Below are 18,203 nucleotides of genomic sequence, written 5' to 3'. Positions count from 1 at the left end.
TCCCTCCCAAAAAGTAAAAATGAACAATGATATGAGGCAGAAAGATAATATCCATTTTTCCCCTTCTGTTTAGAACCTTTACATAATGGACATTGAAATGTTCTGAATTCAGAACAACCAGCAACAATAATGGTTAGTGCCATTGATTCTTTTTATGTGGAATATGACATGTTTTTTGAGCCATCAATTGAATAAAACCATCTAGAAAAATGTTTATGTGATTTCAGATTCACTGTGCATTATTAAATAAAGTAGGTAACCCTGTCAGCACATCAGAAAATATTTATTCTAACTAGCTAATCCTCACCTTATTTATTCTATCTCTATTAAGAATTTAATTCAACTTATAATGAAAAAATTTAAATGTGTCAGGCAGTACATCATTTTTTTTTTTTAAATGCTTTTAACGATTATTGTTGAGAGACAGAGCGTGAACAGGGGAGGGGCAGAGAGAGAGGGAGACCCAGAATCGGAAGCAGGCTCCAGGCTCTGAGCTGTCAGCACAGAGCCCAACGCGGGGCTCGAACTCACAAACCGCAAGATCACGACCTGAGCCGAAGTCGGACGCTTAACCGACTGAGCCACCCAGGCGCCCCCAGTACATCATTTTTGAAACTTCTTTTAGAGGGATGTACGCCAAAAAGTTTGAAGAATACTCCTTTAATCTAGAAAATTCCATACAACCATTTATTTTTTCTGATTAAGCATCATGATGTTCCTAGACCTCTTACTCTTTTTTTTTTTTTTTTTAATTTTTTTTTCAACGTTTATTTTTGGGACAGAGAGAGACAGAGCATGAACCGGGGAGGGACAGAGAGAGAGGGAGACACAGAATCGGAAACAGGCTCCAGGCTCGGAGCCATCAGCCCAGAGCCCCACGCGGGGCTCCAACTCACGGACCGCGAGATCGTGACCTGGCTGAAGTCGGACGCTTAACCGACTGCGCCACCCAGGCGCCCCCTAGACCTCTTACTCTTAACTTTCATGTCGGTACAAAGTGTTATACTCCTTTGTGGGGCCATTTTTCATGACCACATAGTATCTACTCTTCATGAGAATTCCTACCTACAGGACAATAAGAGAGAGCACAGCATAACTGCTCTGACAAACAAATGCTTCTCAAATTTGACCCCAGAAAAGTTTCTTTTTTTTAAAAATTTTTTTTAAGTTTATTTATTTTTGACAGAGACAGAGTGCGAGCATGAGCTGGGGAAGGGGAGAGAGAGAGAGAGAGGGAGACACAGAATCCAAAGCGGGCTCCAGGCTCTAAGCTGTCAGCACAGAGCCTGACGCGGGGTTCGAACTCAGGAACTGTGAGATCGTGACCTGAGCCGAAGTCAGACGCTTAACCGACTGAGCCACCCCAAAAACGTTTTTAAAAATTGCTTCATTTCCTGGGCCCTTGGGTCATTCTCCACGTATAACTGCTACTGTCAAAACCACAAATTCCAAGAATCTACAACACTAGGTCTGAAAGAAGAATGTCTCTATAGTTGACAGGGGCCCAGGGGGACAGTCCACTTATAACTTAAGTATCATTACCTTAGAGGTTAGTTATAAAACCCCTCTAACAGCACGGCACGCTTTACCTGTGCTGCCATCACAAAGAGAGGTACATAAGCTGCCCACTGCAAATGCAAACTCCAGGCCTGGATGGGGAGCTGTTGGTTTGTGACTGCAGGAATTCTCTGGGTGAAATTCCAAACTGGTCCTCTATGCATGGAGACCGAAGAAAGAGGCAGATCACTCCAGATTGGTAGGTGGCAGTTTTAATAAACAAGGGGATTTATGTATGAGGCTTGTCTTCAGAGGCTGCAAGACAAGAAGATCTCTACACCTGCCCGCCAGAATCTTAAGAGTTTGTATAAAGGCCTTCACAGGGTTCAGTCACAAAGACAGTCCAGATGGTCTCAACAACACATTCCTGTCTCAAGGCTGTGTCCCTGAAGTAGCGTCTAGTATGGGAACAATGGGAAGAACATACATCTCAAAAACAAGGGTGGGGGAAGGAGAATCTTCCAAATGCCCAGGTCCAGTTTGAGGGTTGAGAAGCAGTCATGTGCTCTCAATGACCTCCTTCAACTGAAGCTAAGACAGGAAGGAATAAGCACATGGAAGTAAAATCCTCACATCCCCTGAGAACCTCTAATGGACTTTCTTGTCTCAAGAATGAGAAAACTGGGAACCTTAAAGAAAGGATTCCACTTAAGTTTCTCGACCACAAGCTCACTGCCGTTCAGGTGCATAAGAGAAGATTGATGTGTGATGCTCGCTTATTTTACTTTGCTAAGAAACCAAACAGCCATGCTTCTCTTATTGAAATTAAAAAAAAAAAAAAATCATTGAGCAAGGACAAAAGACTTACTTGAAGCACAAACTTGCAAGCTCATAATGCCAACGTTTTTAGCCACTATCATTTCACTTATTAATATGGAATGATTTTACCTTTAGTGTAACATAATAAAGACACTATCACACTTTCGATGAATAAATTATTAAATGAGATAATCTCAGGTGTTTTATAGGAAATAAATTAGTAATCAGTGTCTGTTACGAGGACTGCCTGTATTTCACACTGTTACATGTGACTGAAGATAAAGCATAGCTTCTGAAAAGTTCCAAACATTCATGGTAGAGTTGGCCTCCACACTTTTTTTTTTTTAATTTTTTTTTTAACGTTTTATTTATTTTTGAGACAGAGAGAGACAGAGCATGAACGGGGGAGGGGCAGAGAGAGAGGAAGACACAGAACCGGAAACAGGCTCCAGGCTCCGAGCCATCAGCCCAGAGCCTGAAGCGGGGCTCGAACTCACGGACCGCGAGATCGTGACCTGGCTGAAGTCGGACGCTTAACCGACTGCGCCACCCAGGCGCCCCTCCACACTTTTTTTTTAAACCACATATATATTAACAATGTTTTCTCTTGCTGGGATCTTTCAAATTCCAGATTTCTTGATAGCAAAGTTGATGTCATACTTTTTCTTCTTTTTTCCCTCAACACCTCTACCTTGGTAGTGGCTCCCAGGTAATGGGCTTTTTTGTCATATTTGGAGGACTGATTGCACAGCCATTTCGGGTTACCTCAGTTATACAGGAATTTAATTATGACTTCTTTTTCCCTTTTGATCCCATAGAGTCTGTGGTGCAGACAACAATAAAGATATACTAAATATCACATACAGTCCTGGACACTGTTCTAAGGGCTTAAGGTATAATAAATTGTCTAATTCTCACAACCTGCTAAAGTAGATTCCATCATTATCACCCCCAATACTAATGCTATTATCATCTCCCAATTTAGAGATGAGGGAACTGAAGCAGAGGTGCTAATTAATCTGCTAATAAGATGGTCACTCGGCTGCTAAGTGGTTCAAAAGTAGGGCTTGAACGCAGATACATACACTGGTTCCAGAGTCAATGTGCTTAACCACCACACTATAATACCACAGTGGATACTCATCACCACCCCTGTGGAAAACTGAAAAATAAATGCAAATAAGAGAGTCCAAAAATTAGCAGGAAGTCCAAGAGACTACTCCTTCTCTCTCCACATTGAACAGGAGCCCAGTCTCCCAGTCTTCTCTCCTCTCTCCCTTCCTCCCTGGGGCTGTTGACTTACAGGTTATTATAAAGAGATCAGCACAGTTGTTTCCCTTAATTCAGAGTGTGATGGAAAATACATTTCTATTTCATATACTAAAGTAGTTGTTAGATCTGTTCCCAGCTATGGAAATTTAGTGTACTAGGGTCACAGAAGTCACTCTAGAGAAGAAATTATTCACAACAAAGTAGTCATGCTGGACAAAAGCTAATATCCTTAATATATCCCAAGTGTAAGCAAACAATAGTTAACCAGGAAAGGCCTGGTACAGATAATTTACAAAAACAAATGGAAAATAAACCCAAATAAAATTTTTGAATCTCGATAGAAATAAAAGAAATATAAATTAAAGCAATGGGACATCGCATTTTATATTAACTTATCAAAGATTTTTTAAAGGTGATCATCTTCGGTGCTAAGAAAGATGTGAAAACTGTTCTTCCTTGCTGGAGTGTAAATTGATTCAACTTTTCTAGACATCAGCCAGGCTCTAGGTATCTTGAACCTTAAAAAGAGTAATTCCCCTGGATGCTATAGTTTAGATTTATACAAAGAAAATTATCAGATAAGTAAAAGAAATTAATATATAATCAGAGCACTAGTTCTAACAGCAAAATACTAGAAACTTAGCCTGTTGAACAATAAGGCAATGGTTATCTAAATTTACTGAAGCTCAAACAATAAAATATTAAGTTGCCACTGGAAAATGTACTTATGGAGGTTTCAGTGAGATGTTTATAATGTAAAGAGGGACATAAGCAACATAAAAATTTGTAATGAGATGATATGTAAATATAAGCGCCCAGCAGTCCCTGGCACATAATAAGAAACTCAGTCTGCCAATGGTAAGTACTGAATCATTTAAAGTATGTAAAAAACTTGGAAACAAGGCTGGAGGAAATGTGGCAAAACAACAGTGGATGCCTCTGGATAAGAATTAAAGATGTTTTATTTCCTGGATCTTTACATTTTCTAATGATTTCATTTCTTTTTCCCATATTTCTCACTTTAGAATGAGATAAAGAATTTAAAACTGATAAGCAAAACAAATAAATGTACTCTTTACTTCTTCACACTGCAGGAACTGACCTCGAAGAATAAAGTCATCCCTGACCCACACATTTTTTTTTCTTCCTCTGTCCACAGTGGGTGGCTCTTTACCAATAGCTACAAAAATCTGCCTGGAAGAAAGCATGGCTGGAGGCAGTGGCAGGTGGAAACAGACTCCCAGAGTCTAGAACCAAGCTGAGAGAGTATGAGTCTCATGGAAGAGAATCAGACAGAAAGCATGCTTTATAAGAAAGGTTCCAAATCTGTGTGTCATAGTTTGAGACAAAATTGGACTATTTTAGGATGGGAACATCGATAAAGGTGACAGGCTTTCTCCACTTAGGAAAGTGTTGCTAGATGAACAAGTAACGTTCAGGAAATATTTCTTAATGATTAAATTACTTATTTTTCTATATAGTTTATGTTCATTATGCTCATTACAACATTTATAGGTGTTTTCGTATTCTGGCCTTATGTGTTCAGGATTTAGAAGCTAAGAGGCACTTGGGAGATCATTGACTAAAACCACAAGTTCCTGACATGTTTACAGTGCTGCAAGTTTTCAAGTGCATTACTTATTGAGTTCAAATAAGGGGATGGTTGAGGCCTCAGTGACAAACTCTTCAGTGGGGCTGGAGCCCATTTCTTCTCTTTTTAACCCTACGTGCAAATCTCAACTTGTATAAGCACACTGAGCCTCATTTCCGGTTGTAAAAAAAAATCAAAAAGATAATACATCAAAGGGTGGTTGGGAGGATGGAACAGTTAACATATGCAAAACATTTTAAAAGAATACTTGCAATTAGTAAACAACTACGTATCAACTATTAGGATCAGTACTTGAGAATAAAGAAAATCTACCTTACTTTTTAAAGATCTTTAAATCAAGTCTGTCGAACAGTCATAAAATTGAGAGGCAACTATAGACCTGGATATTTAAAGTCCCTTTACTGGGCTTCCTTCCCTCTTATTGTAATGACAACCACTGCTAGTTAAGCTTTTAAATGCTTAACACACCCAAAGACTTCAATAGAAGCCTCACGCGTTTTAAAAAAAAAAAGGTTTCTGGAGTAACCCTTTTCATCTAGCCCTTTTTTCCCCATCGAGCCTCCTAAAACAAGATCATAAAATTCTCAACTTTAAAGCATTTAGTTCCACTGAACTCACTACACCTGAAAAAGTCAATTACCCCAGTTAGAGTGGGCCTAGGATCTTAAATTTTTTTTTACGTTTTATTAACAACACCTGATGAGTAGAAGGAATGGGCAGAAAAACCTTGAAGGTTGTGGCTATCATAAACTATATGATTTTTAAAAATTTATTAATAATTGGGGTAAGTCCAAGTACTAAATGTTCCATTTTTGCAGTTTTAAAATGGTTATTAAAATCGTATTATTTAACTAGTTTAAAAAAAACCAAAACACTGCCAAAGTCAATTAAATTGGCACCTATTTTGCAGCAAAGTCTAAAAGTAGGTCTAGGTGAGCAAGATGCTCTTCGAATACCAAAAAACAGAAAAGAAATGGTCTATAATGGGCTATCAGGTTTCATATTTTGAAAGTCACTTTAGTATCTTTATGTATGTGTGCACTTTTGTAGGTAAATGCCTATATTTTCTTAACAAAGATATATAATAACCATGCATTTCATGGGTCTTTTCAACAGTCTTAAAAGAAAGATGTATACTGTTCCTTAAGAGTTAAGGGATAGTCAATTCAAAAATTCAGTCTTAGAGCTCAAAGGATCAAATAAAAAACCAAAACATTAGCTCCAAGAATGAGTGTTAATAAAATTAAGGGTTGAGCTAAAACATTCGAAATTTATCTTTAAAAAAATGGAGTTACACCTATTTCACTTAAAATATGTGATCCTAAACCTAAGTAAAAACTATGAGGCCCCCTCTCCCAAAATACATTCTATCGGTGATATTCCCCTTATCATTTTGCAATTAGCTATAAAATCTTGAGAAGGACAAATACTAAAATGGGAAATTCTGAAGGAAATAAAAGTTTTAGAAAAGTGTATGAGTACCCATCCAGCAAAACTGCTTGTAATCAGCATGCCTTATTTATCTCAGGAAAGGTAAGTTTAAATCATTTTCACGTGTACATTTTGGGGGGCAGACAGCCTTAAAGTTAAATTTTAGAAAAATCACTGTGAGTGACTGATTGAACAGAAGTTTTTCCTAAAAATATTTGTCATTCCAATATACTAGGATAAAGAACCCTAAAACTGAAAACTGTGAGTGCTCAGTACAGAAATGAATCAGGAAAAACACAGAAGCCTGAACATAAGAGAACTCACATGGACCCAATGCTTTGGAATGGTTTTTGCTCAACAAGCTTAAAACTACAAATTCATTTTTGACTCTAGAGCAATAATGTTTTTAAAAAGGACTAATCTATTTCTAAAATAAAATTGTTGAAAGTTGCATATAATTAGGGATGCTATTTAAGCTCTGAGTAACTGCCAAAAGTTACCCATTTGTACCCGCCTGTCTACACACACAATCAGAATACAGATAAAGGACAAAGTTATGAGCCTTAACGTTTCAACAAAGCTATGTTACATTTTTGTTCAGATGTTTCTAAGGTTATCAATAGAAATGATATCTGTGGTATAGGTAGTAACTTTTCTAAGTAAATGCCTGTGCTCTTTTAACAAAGGCCGGTAGAAAGTCAATGGGGGCAGGCAGATTTGAAGGTAGGGACTAGAACATTGAACAAGAAAAGGTAAATAGCTAAAGAAAAATTTGTGGACTTTTGTCTGCTTCTTAGTAATAAAGGGCAGCTCAGCTCACCTAGGTCCATACATGAACAATAAGTGGATCACTGAGATGATGTTTAGATCATTTCAGAAAACACTGAGACCTAAAATGTGCAGATCATTGAAGCAAAGATGAATTCTTGAATTAACTGAATAGTACCACGCTCCATTTTGCTTTGTTGGCTAAAGACTGATTGGATGCTTATTTTATGCCATCCTAAGTATTCACCCACCCTTCCCCGCCCTCCACCAGCTTCTCCAGGGTCTAACTTGAAAGAATCTTCTTTTAAGGAAGTATGCAAAGCAACTCTTAGATCTGGAGTGAGTTGACTTTGGAGGTAAATGACAATAGGATCCTGATACCTTTAGAATTATCATCATCTAACATCAAAAGCAACAAGCAACAAGCCTTCTTCACAAAATTTAACAAAAGGCCTTAAGTAAAAATTTTACATCATTTATAACTAATGCTAATATAGAGATGGATAATATGATCATAAAATAATTTCCATTATCCCTGGGAATCCTAAAACACTTTGGTGTTTAAGACTGCATGAAAATACAACATTTTTAAAAAGACACATGAAACTTCAGATCACAGTTCCCACATATTTCATTACTTTCTAACACTGTAAAGTAGGTCATATTTCTCTTCTCTGTGCATTTTATCAGACTTCTCATTTTTTTTTTTTTAATATTTGTTAATGTTTATTTCTTTTGGAGAGAGCGCGCACAAGCAGGGGAGGGGCAGAGTAAGAGGGAGACACAGAATCTGAAGCGGGCTGCAGGCTCCAGGCTCCGAGCTGTCAGCACAGAGCCTGACTTGGAGTTCGAACCCATGAACTGTGAGACTGTGACCTGAGCCCCAGTCAGTTAACCAACTGAGCCACCCAGGCGACCCTCAGTCCTCTCATTCTTAACCTAGTAAATATTAGGCCAATATCCCAGTGCTTTCTAAAGTTTATTGAATGACATGCTAAATTCCTCACACTTAGGACTTCTCAATCCTAAGGCTAATATGAGCTGTGATTCCCCAAAGTGGAAGGAAGCAGGAGTATTATGTGGACATAGTATTTTCCTAGATAGCTGACCAAATTTGTATTTGCTGTAGTGGCAGATTAAATGAGACTCTGGCCTTTCCTGTTTCATGGGAGTAGACTGCAGTATTCTCCAGTCATTTTTCTTATAAATGAATACAGTCTTATAAATGAATACAGAACATCTCAAGGATTCTAGGGATTGATGCAGAACAGTTGTCACTACAGAAAAAAACAACAGCTTAATCCTATGCCTGCATTTTAGAAGTTTGACACACATGATGCTGTTTTGAGTAATATACTCACACACAGGCTTACAATATTTTTATGTTCTTTAATACATAAATTGTCCGTCATGTTACTTTCTAAACCTCACATATAAGAAGGTATAGATGTACAATTCCTTTTAAATAGTGTTTCTTCTCTTTTTTTTTCCTTAGTAAAAACCAATTTGTAGATAAAAAGGTTTTCTTAAATACTGAATCCTAAAATTGCCTACACTATCTTATAGATCCTAAAATACAAAACACAAAATATAAACAATAAAACCCTTATAACCAACGCCACCGTGGGGGGAGTGGAAAGGAGAAAGTCAGAAAAATATACAAAGCAGTGAAAGGCTGGATGTGTGAAAGATGCCAAAGGGGAGCGGGGGAGGGTTTCATGAGGTTCTAGGCAAGGCCTGTGATGACGTCACCTCACATCCATAATGTTACAGCAGTCAGCACAGGCCTCCTGCTTTCCTATTGGTGAACACCGTGTCAGCCGACATCAGAAGATAATCATCATTGGCCAGACAATTACAACTGGAGCAACTAGCATCCACCGCTGTTAGCACAAACCTGGCAGGCTGCTGAAAGAGAAGGCAGAGCCCAGCTGCCCTTCTCACTCAATGAATTTTTATGTCGCCTTGCCTTACCAGTCACCATGTGATTTCGCTTCCTTGCAGGCAGCACTTATAAATTAAATCAGCTATTAGTGAAAATAACAGGTAAAGTCCAGACATCTCATTAAGGAACAAAATGCCTTTCTTTTCAATGTTGTAAAATCACAGGGCTTTTCAGTGTAAAATTGGAAGTCAAAAATGCTATTGAGGCTAAAAGCATGCATTTTGCTCTACCTCTACCTCGTCTAATAAAATATCTACCAGATAATATTACCCACGGTATTTTTAACTTGACATGTAGTTTCAAGATGAGGTTTCAGGATGATTCTCCAAGGGAAATATATTTATTACTTTGCATTTCAATTGCTTATCTAATTTATTATACATGAAACTATTTGCTAGAAAATTAAAAAGGTCTATAGTATTTATCCTGTGTTTAAGACAACGACTATAGGGTTAATAATTTGTAAAAAGCAGCAATAAATAAACTTGATAAACTTGCCACAATTGAACAGTTTGGTGTTTATACAAGTACCACTCCAAAAATAAGGGGATCATAACATTAGTATGTATTAAGGTAATGAATAGGGATTATTTAAGCTCCTTTTAAATAATACTAAGTAGTGTAGACAGCATACTGACAAAACAGCACGCCTGGCCTTTCTCATAATTCTTCAAAAGACCATGTAGCTCATTTTTGAGAGATAAGTTCTAAATCTAGAAATTAATAAGATTTGTTTGAGGCTACGTCTAAGACATTTTTAAGGACAAGTGCAAATGATTGCTCAAAAGACAGAGTAGATGTTTCACAACATTGTGTGTTTCCTCCAGAAACTATTTCAAGCCATTTTGAGTCCTGGAAAAGATAAGGCTCTGGTTTCCTAAACTTCCTCTAGCCCCAAGAGGGTCTAAGCTTTGGTTATAGAGCTCCCTTCTATTAACAAGGGAAATGAAAAGAAAATCATTTTCTTACACACCTTGTTCAAGACATTTTTGCGGTTGGGATTTTGGTGAGGAGGGCTTATAAAATTGGGCCCCTGTGATATTGGGAGAAATGCACACCCTCTGGGGTAAAAGGAGATAGCAAGACAATTAAGGTCAGGTAGACGTGCAAGGAAAGAGTAACAGCTAGCAGGATTTTTGACTGCAATATGCAAGCCAAGAACATAGGGTCAACCAAGAAAAAGGAACGGAAAAATCCCAATAAAGGACTAGGATGCAGTATTCAAATGCAGTGGGAAGACCAAACCTGTTAAGCTTCAGGTATTAACAGGTAGTGCTGGCAATAAAATGGGCACCAATCATCATTTTAACTCACTGGATAAGCATTTTCTCCAGCATCTGCGTCGTACGAAGCACTCTTCAACGTGCTCCGTATAATCACGAGTGGAATGGGACAAGAACCATGCCCTAAAGAGCTGATGAGGCACAGAGAAGGCACAGACATACTCGCAAATATTCATGTATATAAGTAAGAGCCAGGAAAGATGTTGCCATTAGAAAGGTCTGTAAAAAGCTGTAAGAAAACCGTGGTCAAGACTCAACAGGAGAAAACAGCTTGGCGCATTTTTGCCATTTTCAGTTCCGGGGAGGGCTAGGCCCTGTCTGGTTCAGTGTGTACTTGTTGAGTGAATGGAAAGAAGAGGCGGGAAATGGTTACCTGGAGAAGCAACAGAAAGTGGCCTCAGAGAAAAGGCAACCAGTAAATAAGAGGCAATATCCACCGCTGTGGTGCAAGGGAGGGCTGGCCCACCGGGAATGGGGGCAGCCACTGCGAGGGGACGCCGGCTCCAGATAGGCAGGTTCAATAAAGGTGCAGCAAGTAGGAGACAAGGCGGACTGGAAAACACAGAGCACACAGCGCTAATGGGGGAAGAAGATGCGCTCGAGTGGTGTGGCAAGAGAACATGACAAACAGCTGCAGAGAAGACCCGGCCCCTCAGCTGCCCCGCGGCGCAGCTTCCAGCGCCTGCGGCCTCGGGCCCCCGCCCCCGCCCCGCCTTCCGCGCCACCCTCAACGCTGGAGGAGGAAGTGCCTCCGGAGAAGGTCCCCAGGCCGCCGAGGCCGAGAGGGGGTGGCTTCCCCAGGCGCCAAGACCCTTCAGTGTCTGCACTCCTACAGAATCGAGCCTCCCCGGTGTTCAACCACCTTCCGGACCCATCTTCGGCGCTCTCCGGCCTCGCCGGCCCAGGAGGGGCTCCAGCCCCGCGCCCCAAGTGCCTGCCGCACTTCCTGGGCTTCCGAGAAGATCGTGTCCCCCAGCTGGCTTCCGGGTCTGGCCAGACGCGGCCCTCGGACCCCCTCACGCCCCGCACCCTGTGCAGTCCCCCAGCCAAGCCGCAGCGGGTGTGGGTGCTCCGGGCCCTCCACGCTCGTCCCCAACAGGCCGGGCCCAGCCGGCGCGCTGGGCGCAGGGGGCGGGCTCCGCACGCCTGCAGCCGCAAATGGCCAGCGGGCCTCGGGTGGGCCCGCGGGGCGGGAGGAGGGGGGCGCGGCGGCCCAGCCTCCCGAAGCCAGTTGCAACTCCTGGGGACCGGAGTAAAGGAAGTTGAACCTCCTTCCACCAGCTCCGGCCCGCGGCACCCCCTCCTACAGCACCAGCCAGCCCTGACCCCCCGGCGCGCCGGCGTCTCTGGTTTCCCATTGAGGAGATGGGGGAGGGAAGGCCGGTCGAGACCGCGCGGGGCACGCGCGCTAGAGCACGCGGCGGCGGGCGAGATCCCTTGGCGCCGGAGAGCCTCTCCGCCCGACCCTCCCATCGAGCACCCAGGAGGCTGCAGGCCACTGCCCAGCTCCGGGGTGCGTTGAGCTTGCACTTTACTGATAGCCAGACCCGGGTTTATAGGGAGGAAGGGAATGTCTGCCACAGGAGCTCGGTCTACAAGGAAGAAGCGAGATGAACACACCCTCCCCTGTTAAATATTGCAAGGTGACATAGGATCGCCTCCCACACTGGGATTTTCAAAAGGACTGGCGGAGGAAACAGTAAACAAGAAAGACTCTTTCCCTATTGGAAGTTTTTTCTGGGGAAAGGCCCCCAAGGACTCTGCGGACCGAGGGGTTTTTAATCTGTGTCTCCACTCCAATCAACAGCTTCCTACTGAATTAGAACGGAGTGTGTCCAAAAGGCGTTTCCGTAAAACAGAAACTTAATAATGGCGTGGCTCCACTCGCTGGGGTTCATTCATTTTTATTACCGTTTTCATTGTCCCCTCCCCCCCGTCGCCCCCGCCTCTTAATGAAACCGGAAAGGGATCCGCGCCGGGAAAGGGGTCCAGGAAAGGAGAAATCCGGCCAGGGAGCGGTAGAGAGTAGGGCAATGAAGTAGGAGGTCTGCAAGGAGAAAGGAAGGACACGAGGGATGGGGAGAGGGCGAGGACTAGAGCGCGCAGGCGAGAGAGGGTTAAACGGAGCAGGAGATCGGGTCCTTCCTTCACTGCCTTTCACACTCAGCTTGCTGGAGGCCAAGCGAGAAAATCCAAAGCTAGGTGAAAACCAGAAGGTTGCACAGGTAGGGAATCTGGACTGTGGCATCTCTCCCGCCTTCCCAGTCGCGCAGACATCTACTCTATACACACACATGTATGATCTACGTTATATAATCTGTTAAAGATGTATGTGTAGCGACGGTTCACACAGGGGCACTCACAGACCCACGCGCTTCATGCAGCCCCAGTGGCTCCTGCACCCGGGAGACCGGAGAACTCAGCCACCACCTCTCTGCTGCCCGCGATTCATCGCTCCATTCACGCCCCGGACAGAAAATACCGACATTAAGGCACACAGCGGGGACACGCAGGGCTCCCGGGAAGAGTATCACGCGAAAGCATCACCTACCAGTTTTCCTGCATCCACTGGATGGCTTCATTCTCGTTGAACTGCTTTTCGAATTCATATTCTTGTAAAGTCAACACTGACATGTTCATTGGGGCTGATCTTCGGAGTCGCTACGTGCTCTCTACACAAAATAAAATAATCTGTAAAGCGCTTGATTTCGAGTGCTCTCCTGTGGATTTTCCCCACCCACCCCCCCTAGGTTTTCCCCTCGCCGCTGGGTCTCCGGCGGCCGGCCTCTCTCAGCCTCTCTCAGCTACATCCAGGGTTGAGCATTGCCTGTGCCACGGCTCCCAGCTCCTAGCTCTGGGGTTCTCCTCCTCCCGGCGTCCGCATCCACCGTCGGAGGAAATGAATGCCTTGCGGTCTTAGTGCCCGCACGTTTGTCCATCACCCTTTCTACTTGTCTACAGGGAAATCTCCTCCCCCTCGTGCGATCGGAAAATTAACCCTTAGCGAGAGAGAGCGAGACCTCTCGGCCTGAGGGGGTGTTTTGCTGACGCGAAGGTGCCTAGGGGCGTGGAGGAAGGGCGCCGAGGAGGAAGTCGCCTCGAGGTCATCCACAATTCCCAGTCCCAACCTCGTGGGCAGCCTAGCCTGGCCTTTGAGTGTAGTTTCCTCGTGCGGGGCGCAGCCCCTAGGCGCGCGGACCCGCGAGCTTGGCTACTAGATGAGAAAGAAATAGTAAAACCTGCCGGCTGTCTCGCCAGCAGAACTCCAGGCAGGTTTGCGCTGAGATCACACGTGAAAGGAATGCGCTTCCCACCTCCTTGCTCCTGCCGTACCCTCGGGGTCCCCCACCCGCGGCTTTGACTCACCTAAACCCGCGGCGCGGCAGCCCGCAGAGCTCTGCTCAATCACCAGCGGGCTGGGGATGCGGAGGATGAAGGGGTGGAAAGTGGAGAGTGACTAGTAGCCGGAAGAGGGAGAGAGGATAAGTGGAAGAGTTAGGTTCGGGGAGAGGTACAGTTAATGAACCGAGACAAAGGGGGTAAGGAAGTTAGCAGATAGAAGAACTAGACCTACTGGTCCAATGCAAAAACTTCATTTGTATGCCTGAGAAATTTCGTTTTATACAGATGCAACAGAATCGTGTTGAGGGGAAGGCTAAGTGTAATGTTGACCCCCTACTGAACCCCCAGTCTCACAGCCATGTCCTAAACTCAGCGTCTATCTACATCCCCTCTTTTCTTTTCGGAAGGAAAAGGAGTTTCTACTCAGTCCATCCCTCCACTGATTCTCCACAAGTTTGGAAAAATGAGACATATGAGACATGGAGGTATCTAATAATTAATCTATGAATGTAATTGTAAGCTTAAAATATAATAAGGAACCTATGCTTTAAAAATTAGTTGGACATTAGGACCAAGAAGAAAATTCCCTTCTTCTGGTGCCCAATTTCCCCACCACACCTCTAGTCTAAGGAGAGGGTATTTTCATTCAAAGTCAGGTTGCTTGGAATGTCTGAAAAGTGGGAACTGGGAGAAATAGCTCTAAAAGAGCAAGGTATAATAAGAAATTAAGGAAAGCGTTGTAAAAATCCAGTACAATTGGGGCACCTGGGTGGCTCAGTCGGCTCAGGTCATGATCTCACAGTTCATGAGTCCGAGCCCCACTTTGGGCTCTGTGCTGACAGCTCAGAGCCTGGAGCCTGCTTCAGATTCTGTGTCTCCCTCTCTCTGCCTCTCCCCAACTCGTACTCTCTCTCTCTCAAAGGTAAATAAAATATTAAAAAAAAAAAAGGATAAAAATCCAGTACAATATTATGTAAATCAAAGAGCTAGACTGGTTGATTAGCAAATTAATTTATAAGTTGATCCTCCCATAGATTTCATGTATAGACTTTCCTCATATCTCCATTTAAGAGTTGTCATTCCAGATATTTATGCAGTGTAAGTCAGAGTGAATTTAGAAATAAAGCCCAGGGGGCACTTGTGTGATTCCGTTGTGCTTGGGACTTGGGCTAAGGTCGTGACCTTCCTGAGTTCAAGCTCCACACCATGCTCACTGCTGTCAGGGAGAACCCGGCTTGGGATTCTCTGTCCCCCTCTCTCTGCCCGCCCCCCCCCCCCCCCAGCTTGTGCTCTCTCAAACACAACTAAAACTTTAAAAATAAATAAATAAAAATAAAGCCCAGGCCAAGAAGCTTGGAGACATTGACCTAGAAGATGGGTGAGAGATAAAGATTTTACTAGTCCTGGGACTGTGAGCAATCAATAAATATTTGTAAAGTGAATCATTTTCATTAAATAAATGAAAAAAAGGAGGGAAGTGAGAAAGGAATCAAATTCCAGCAAACGTTTTATTGCATATTGCAAGGATAAGTCTTTTTTGTCTTAAAAAGATTGACTTTTCAAGTTCCATACTCTTACTAGTTATGACATCAGTTTCCAACCAGTATGAAAAATTCTCATTTACTATCTTTCTTACTTAAATAACAGTTTTTATCGCCTGTTTATTTTTCAAAGATGGATATGAGGTTATGTTAGAAACAAATATCTGATTTGTTTTTAACAGTGTCTAAAGAAAAGTTACTCCAAAAAAGGAGATTCCCCATTTTTTACCTTTAAAATGGACAATTAGAAAAAATGGTAAATGCTCGATAGTACTAAGTGGTGCTCTTCCAGGGTTTTCAGGCACTGTCAGTGACAGTAACAACTGGCGACTCTTTCTGGAAAGCAATTTGGCCACCTCTCTGATCATTTTAAACCCATTCATCCTCTGACCATTTATTCACCGGATATTCCTCGAGACTGCGCTCTTCTGAGCTCTTGAGACTCAGTGGAGAAGAAAAAAGATAGGGCTCTTGCTCTTTTGGAGCTCACATTTCAGAGGGGAAGACAGAACAATTTCATGTAGAGTGAAGTGCTAAGATGAAAATAAATCAGTATGATGTGAAGGGGTGGAAATGCTCATTTAAGCTCTTTAGGCCTCACAGAGGAGGTGCCTTTGAATTGAAACCAAAATGACAGAGGCAGCCACCTCTCACAGCAGGTTGTAAGAAGCAAGAGCAAGTACAAAGGACCTGGGGTAAGGAATGAGTGTGCAGGTTTAAGGGCAAAAGGCTATAAATGAAGAGTAACTGCCAGGCTAAAGAGACAGACACTCCAAGTCTGGAAAACCTGGTAAATCAAGATAAGATAATTTGGCTTAGATTCTACCTGCAGTGGACAGGGGAGTATTACAGGGTTATTACCTGGGGAATCTTGCATAATAATCGCTAGTATTTCTGCAACTAGGAGCTTAGTCTGAAATACACTTGCAAAAACATTCTAGACGTATGTGTGAGATATTATTCAGCACCGTAATAACAAAACACTGGAAATAATGGGGGTTGCTTAGCTAAATGATGGTGTATCCTTATAATGGTATATTGTAAAGCTTTTTTTTAAAAAAAGGAATGGTTCTGTAGGTTGTAATATTGAAAGATTCCAGATTATCTTTAAGAAAAATAAAAAAGCAAGGCAGCACATCATGTATAGTGTTACACTGAGAAAAACATCTACAATTGCATGGTGTTTGTTAGTTTGTTGTTGTTCTCTGGAAAGACAAACAAGAATTTGTTGGTGACGTATGTTTGGAGGAAGACCTGGCAGCAAAATAAGGAAAGTTCTAAAAGGTGCCTGGGTGGCTCAGTCGGGTGAGTCCACCTTCAGCTCAGATCATGATCTCACGGTTGGTTCATGGGTTCGAGCTCTACATCCGACTCTATGCTGACAGCTTGGAGCCTGGAGCTGGCTTCAGATTCTTTGTCTCCCTCTCTCTTTGCTCCTCCCCTGCTTCTCTCTCTCTCTCTGTCTGTCTCAAAAATAAATAAACATTAAAAAAAAAGAGAGAGTTTCTACTTACTATTTATACTGTTTATTTTTCTGAAATATTTGAGCTTTCTTGTGATGTGTTTGTATTTCATTAAAAAGATAGCCAGTAGGAATTAGCGGAGTAGTGAGATAATGGGTCATTTTTCTTTTTTTAATTTTCTATATTGAAAACTTTAATATGTAGCATAATATTAGACATAAAACATTTTAGATGGTGACTTTTCCAGGCTTATTTTAGGGGCTATTGAAGGTTGGGAAAGATGGAGGGGAAGGTTGGGAGGGTGCCCAGCAACACCACCAGGAATTTTTATGAAAAGATTTATTGTGTGTGTTCTAACCCATAACCAGATAGGTAATTAACATTGAATGTAAATAACTGAGGCTCAAAAAGTAGCAGTTAATTGATATTTAGTAGTGAAAGTTTAAACAGTAGGCCAGAGAGTAAGGAATATTTGAAAGATGGAAATTTATTGCAAAAACAACTTAATTACTGAACAAAAGATCTGAATTTTAGTGTTGACTTTATTCCAGACCTAGCTATCTGATCTTGGAAAAGTAAGGCTGTCCTTTAATTTCCTTTCCTCTATATAAAATAACAGTACTAGCCTGGATAATCTTTTTTTTTTTTTAATTTTTTTTTAACGTTTATTTATTTTTGAGACAGAGAGAGATAGAGCATGAACGGGGGAGGGGCAGAGAGAGAGGGAGACACAGAATCGGAAGCAGGCTCCAGGCTCTGAGCCATCAGCCCAGAGCCCAACGCGGGGCTCGAACTCACGGACCCGCGAGATTGTGACCTGGCTGAAGTCGGACGCTTAACCGACTGCGCCACCCAGGCACCCCTAAACTTAACTCTCCTTCCCTTGACCTTGCGTTTTGGGGTAGGCCTAGGTTACCTCAGACTCTTTTCCAAATAGACATGTTTTTTGTTTTTGTTTTTGTTTTTAATTTGAGAGAGAGAGAGAGAGCGAGCGAGCAAATATACCTGTCTTAAAAGATCTCACCACACTGACAAATGCTCCTTATTGATCTTGGAGGGAATTGAGGTAAATATAAAAGACATCAATTATTCTATGTAAATAAGAGAAGTGCAGATAATTAGGTCAAAATAGAGTCACACTCCAAAATGAATACCTATGAAAGTTTAATTAAATGAGCAGGGAGCACGGCAGTTCATGAGGAAGAAATCTGACTTAAGAAAATGTAATAA

At 42.2% G+C, this 18,203-nt stretch overlaps 1 protein-coding gene across 2 annotated transcripts in view; it reads right to left on the bottom strand.

The window, feature by feature from the left end:
* The window catches only part of ELOVL6 (ELOVL fatty acid elongase 6), a 145,985-nt gene extending 131,837 nt beyond the window's left edge, over nt 1-14,148 (bottom strand). The window contains exons 1-2 of one of the 2 annotated variants that reach the window (XM_043570425.1): nt 13,994-14,148; nt 13,179-13,299 (exon numbers count right to left, since the gene is read on the bottom strand). In XM_043570425.1, coding sequence (XP_043426360.1) covers nt 13,179-13,267 — 89 coding nt within the window. In that variant the 5' untranslated portion in view covers nt 13,268-13,299; nt 13,994-14,148. Of the gene's footprint in view, nt 1-13,178; nt 13,300-13,454; nt 13,816-13,993 lie in introns of those variants that run through there. The other variant, XM_043570416.1, reaches the window with a different exon arrangement.
* Nucleotides 14,149-18,203: the final 4,055 nt, after the last annotated feature.

The sequence above is a fragment of the Prionailurus bengalensis genome, chromosome B1 (genome assembly GCF_016509475.1).
Source record: "Prionailurus bengalensis isolate Pbe53 chromosome B1, Fcat_Pben_1.1_paternal_pri, whole genome shotgun sequence".
Taxonomy (NCBI): Eukaryota; Metazoa; Chordata; class Mammalia; order Carnivora; family Felidae; genus Prionailurus; species Prionailurus bengalensis.
Note: the sequence above shows the minus strand (reverse complement) of the source record. Positions and strands in the feature narration are given on the sequence as shown.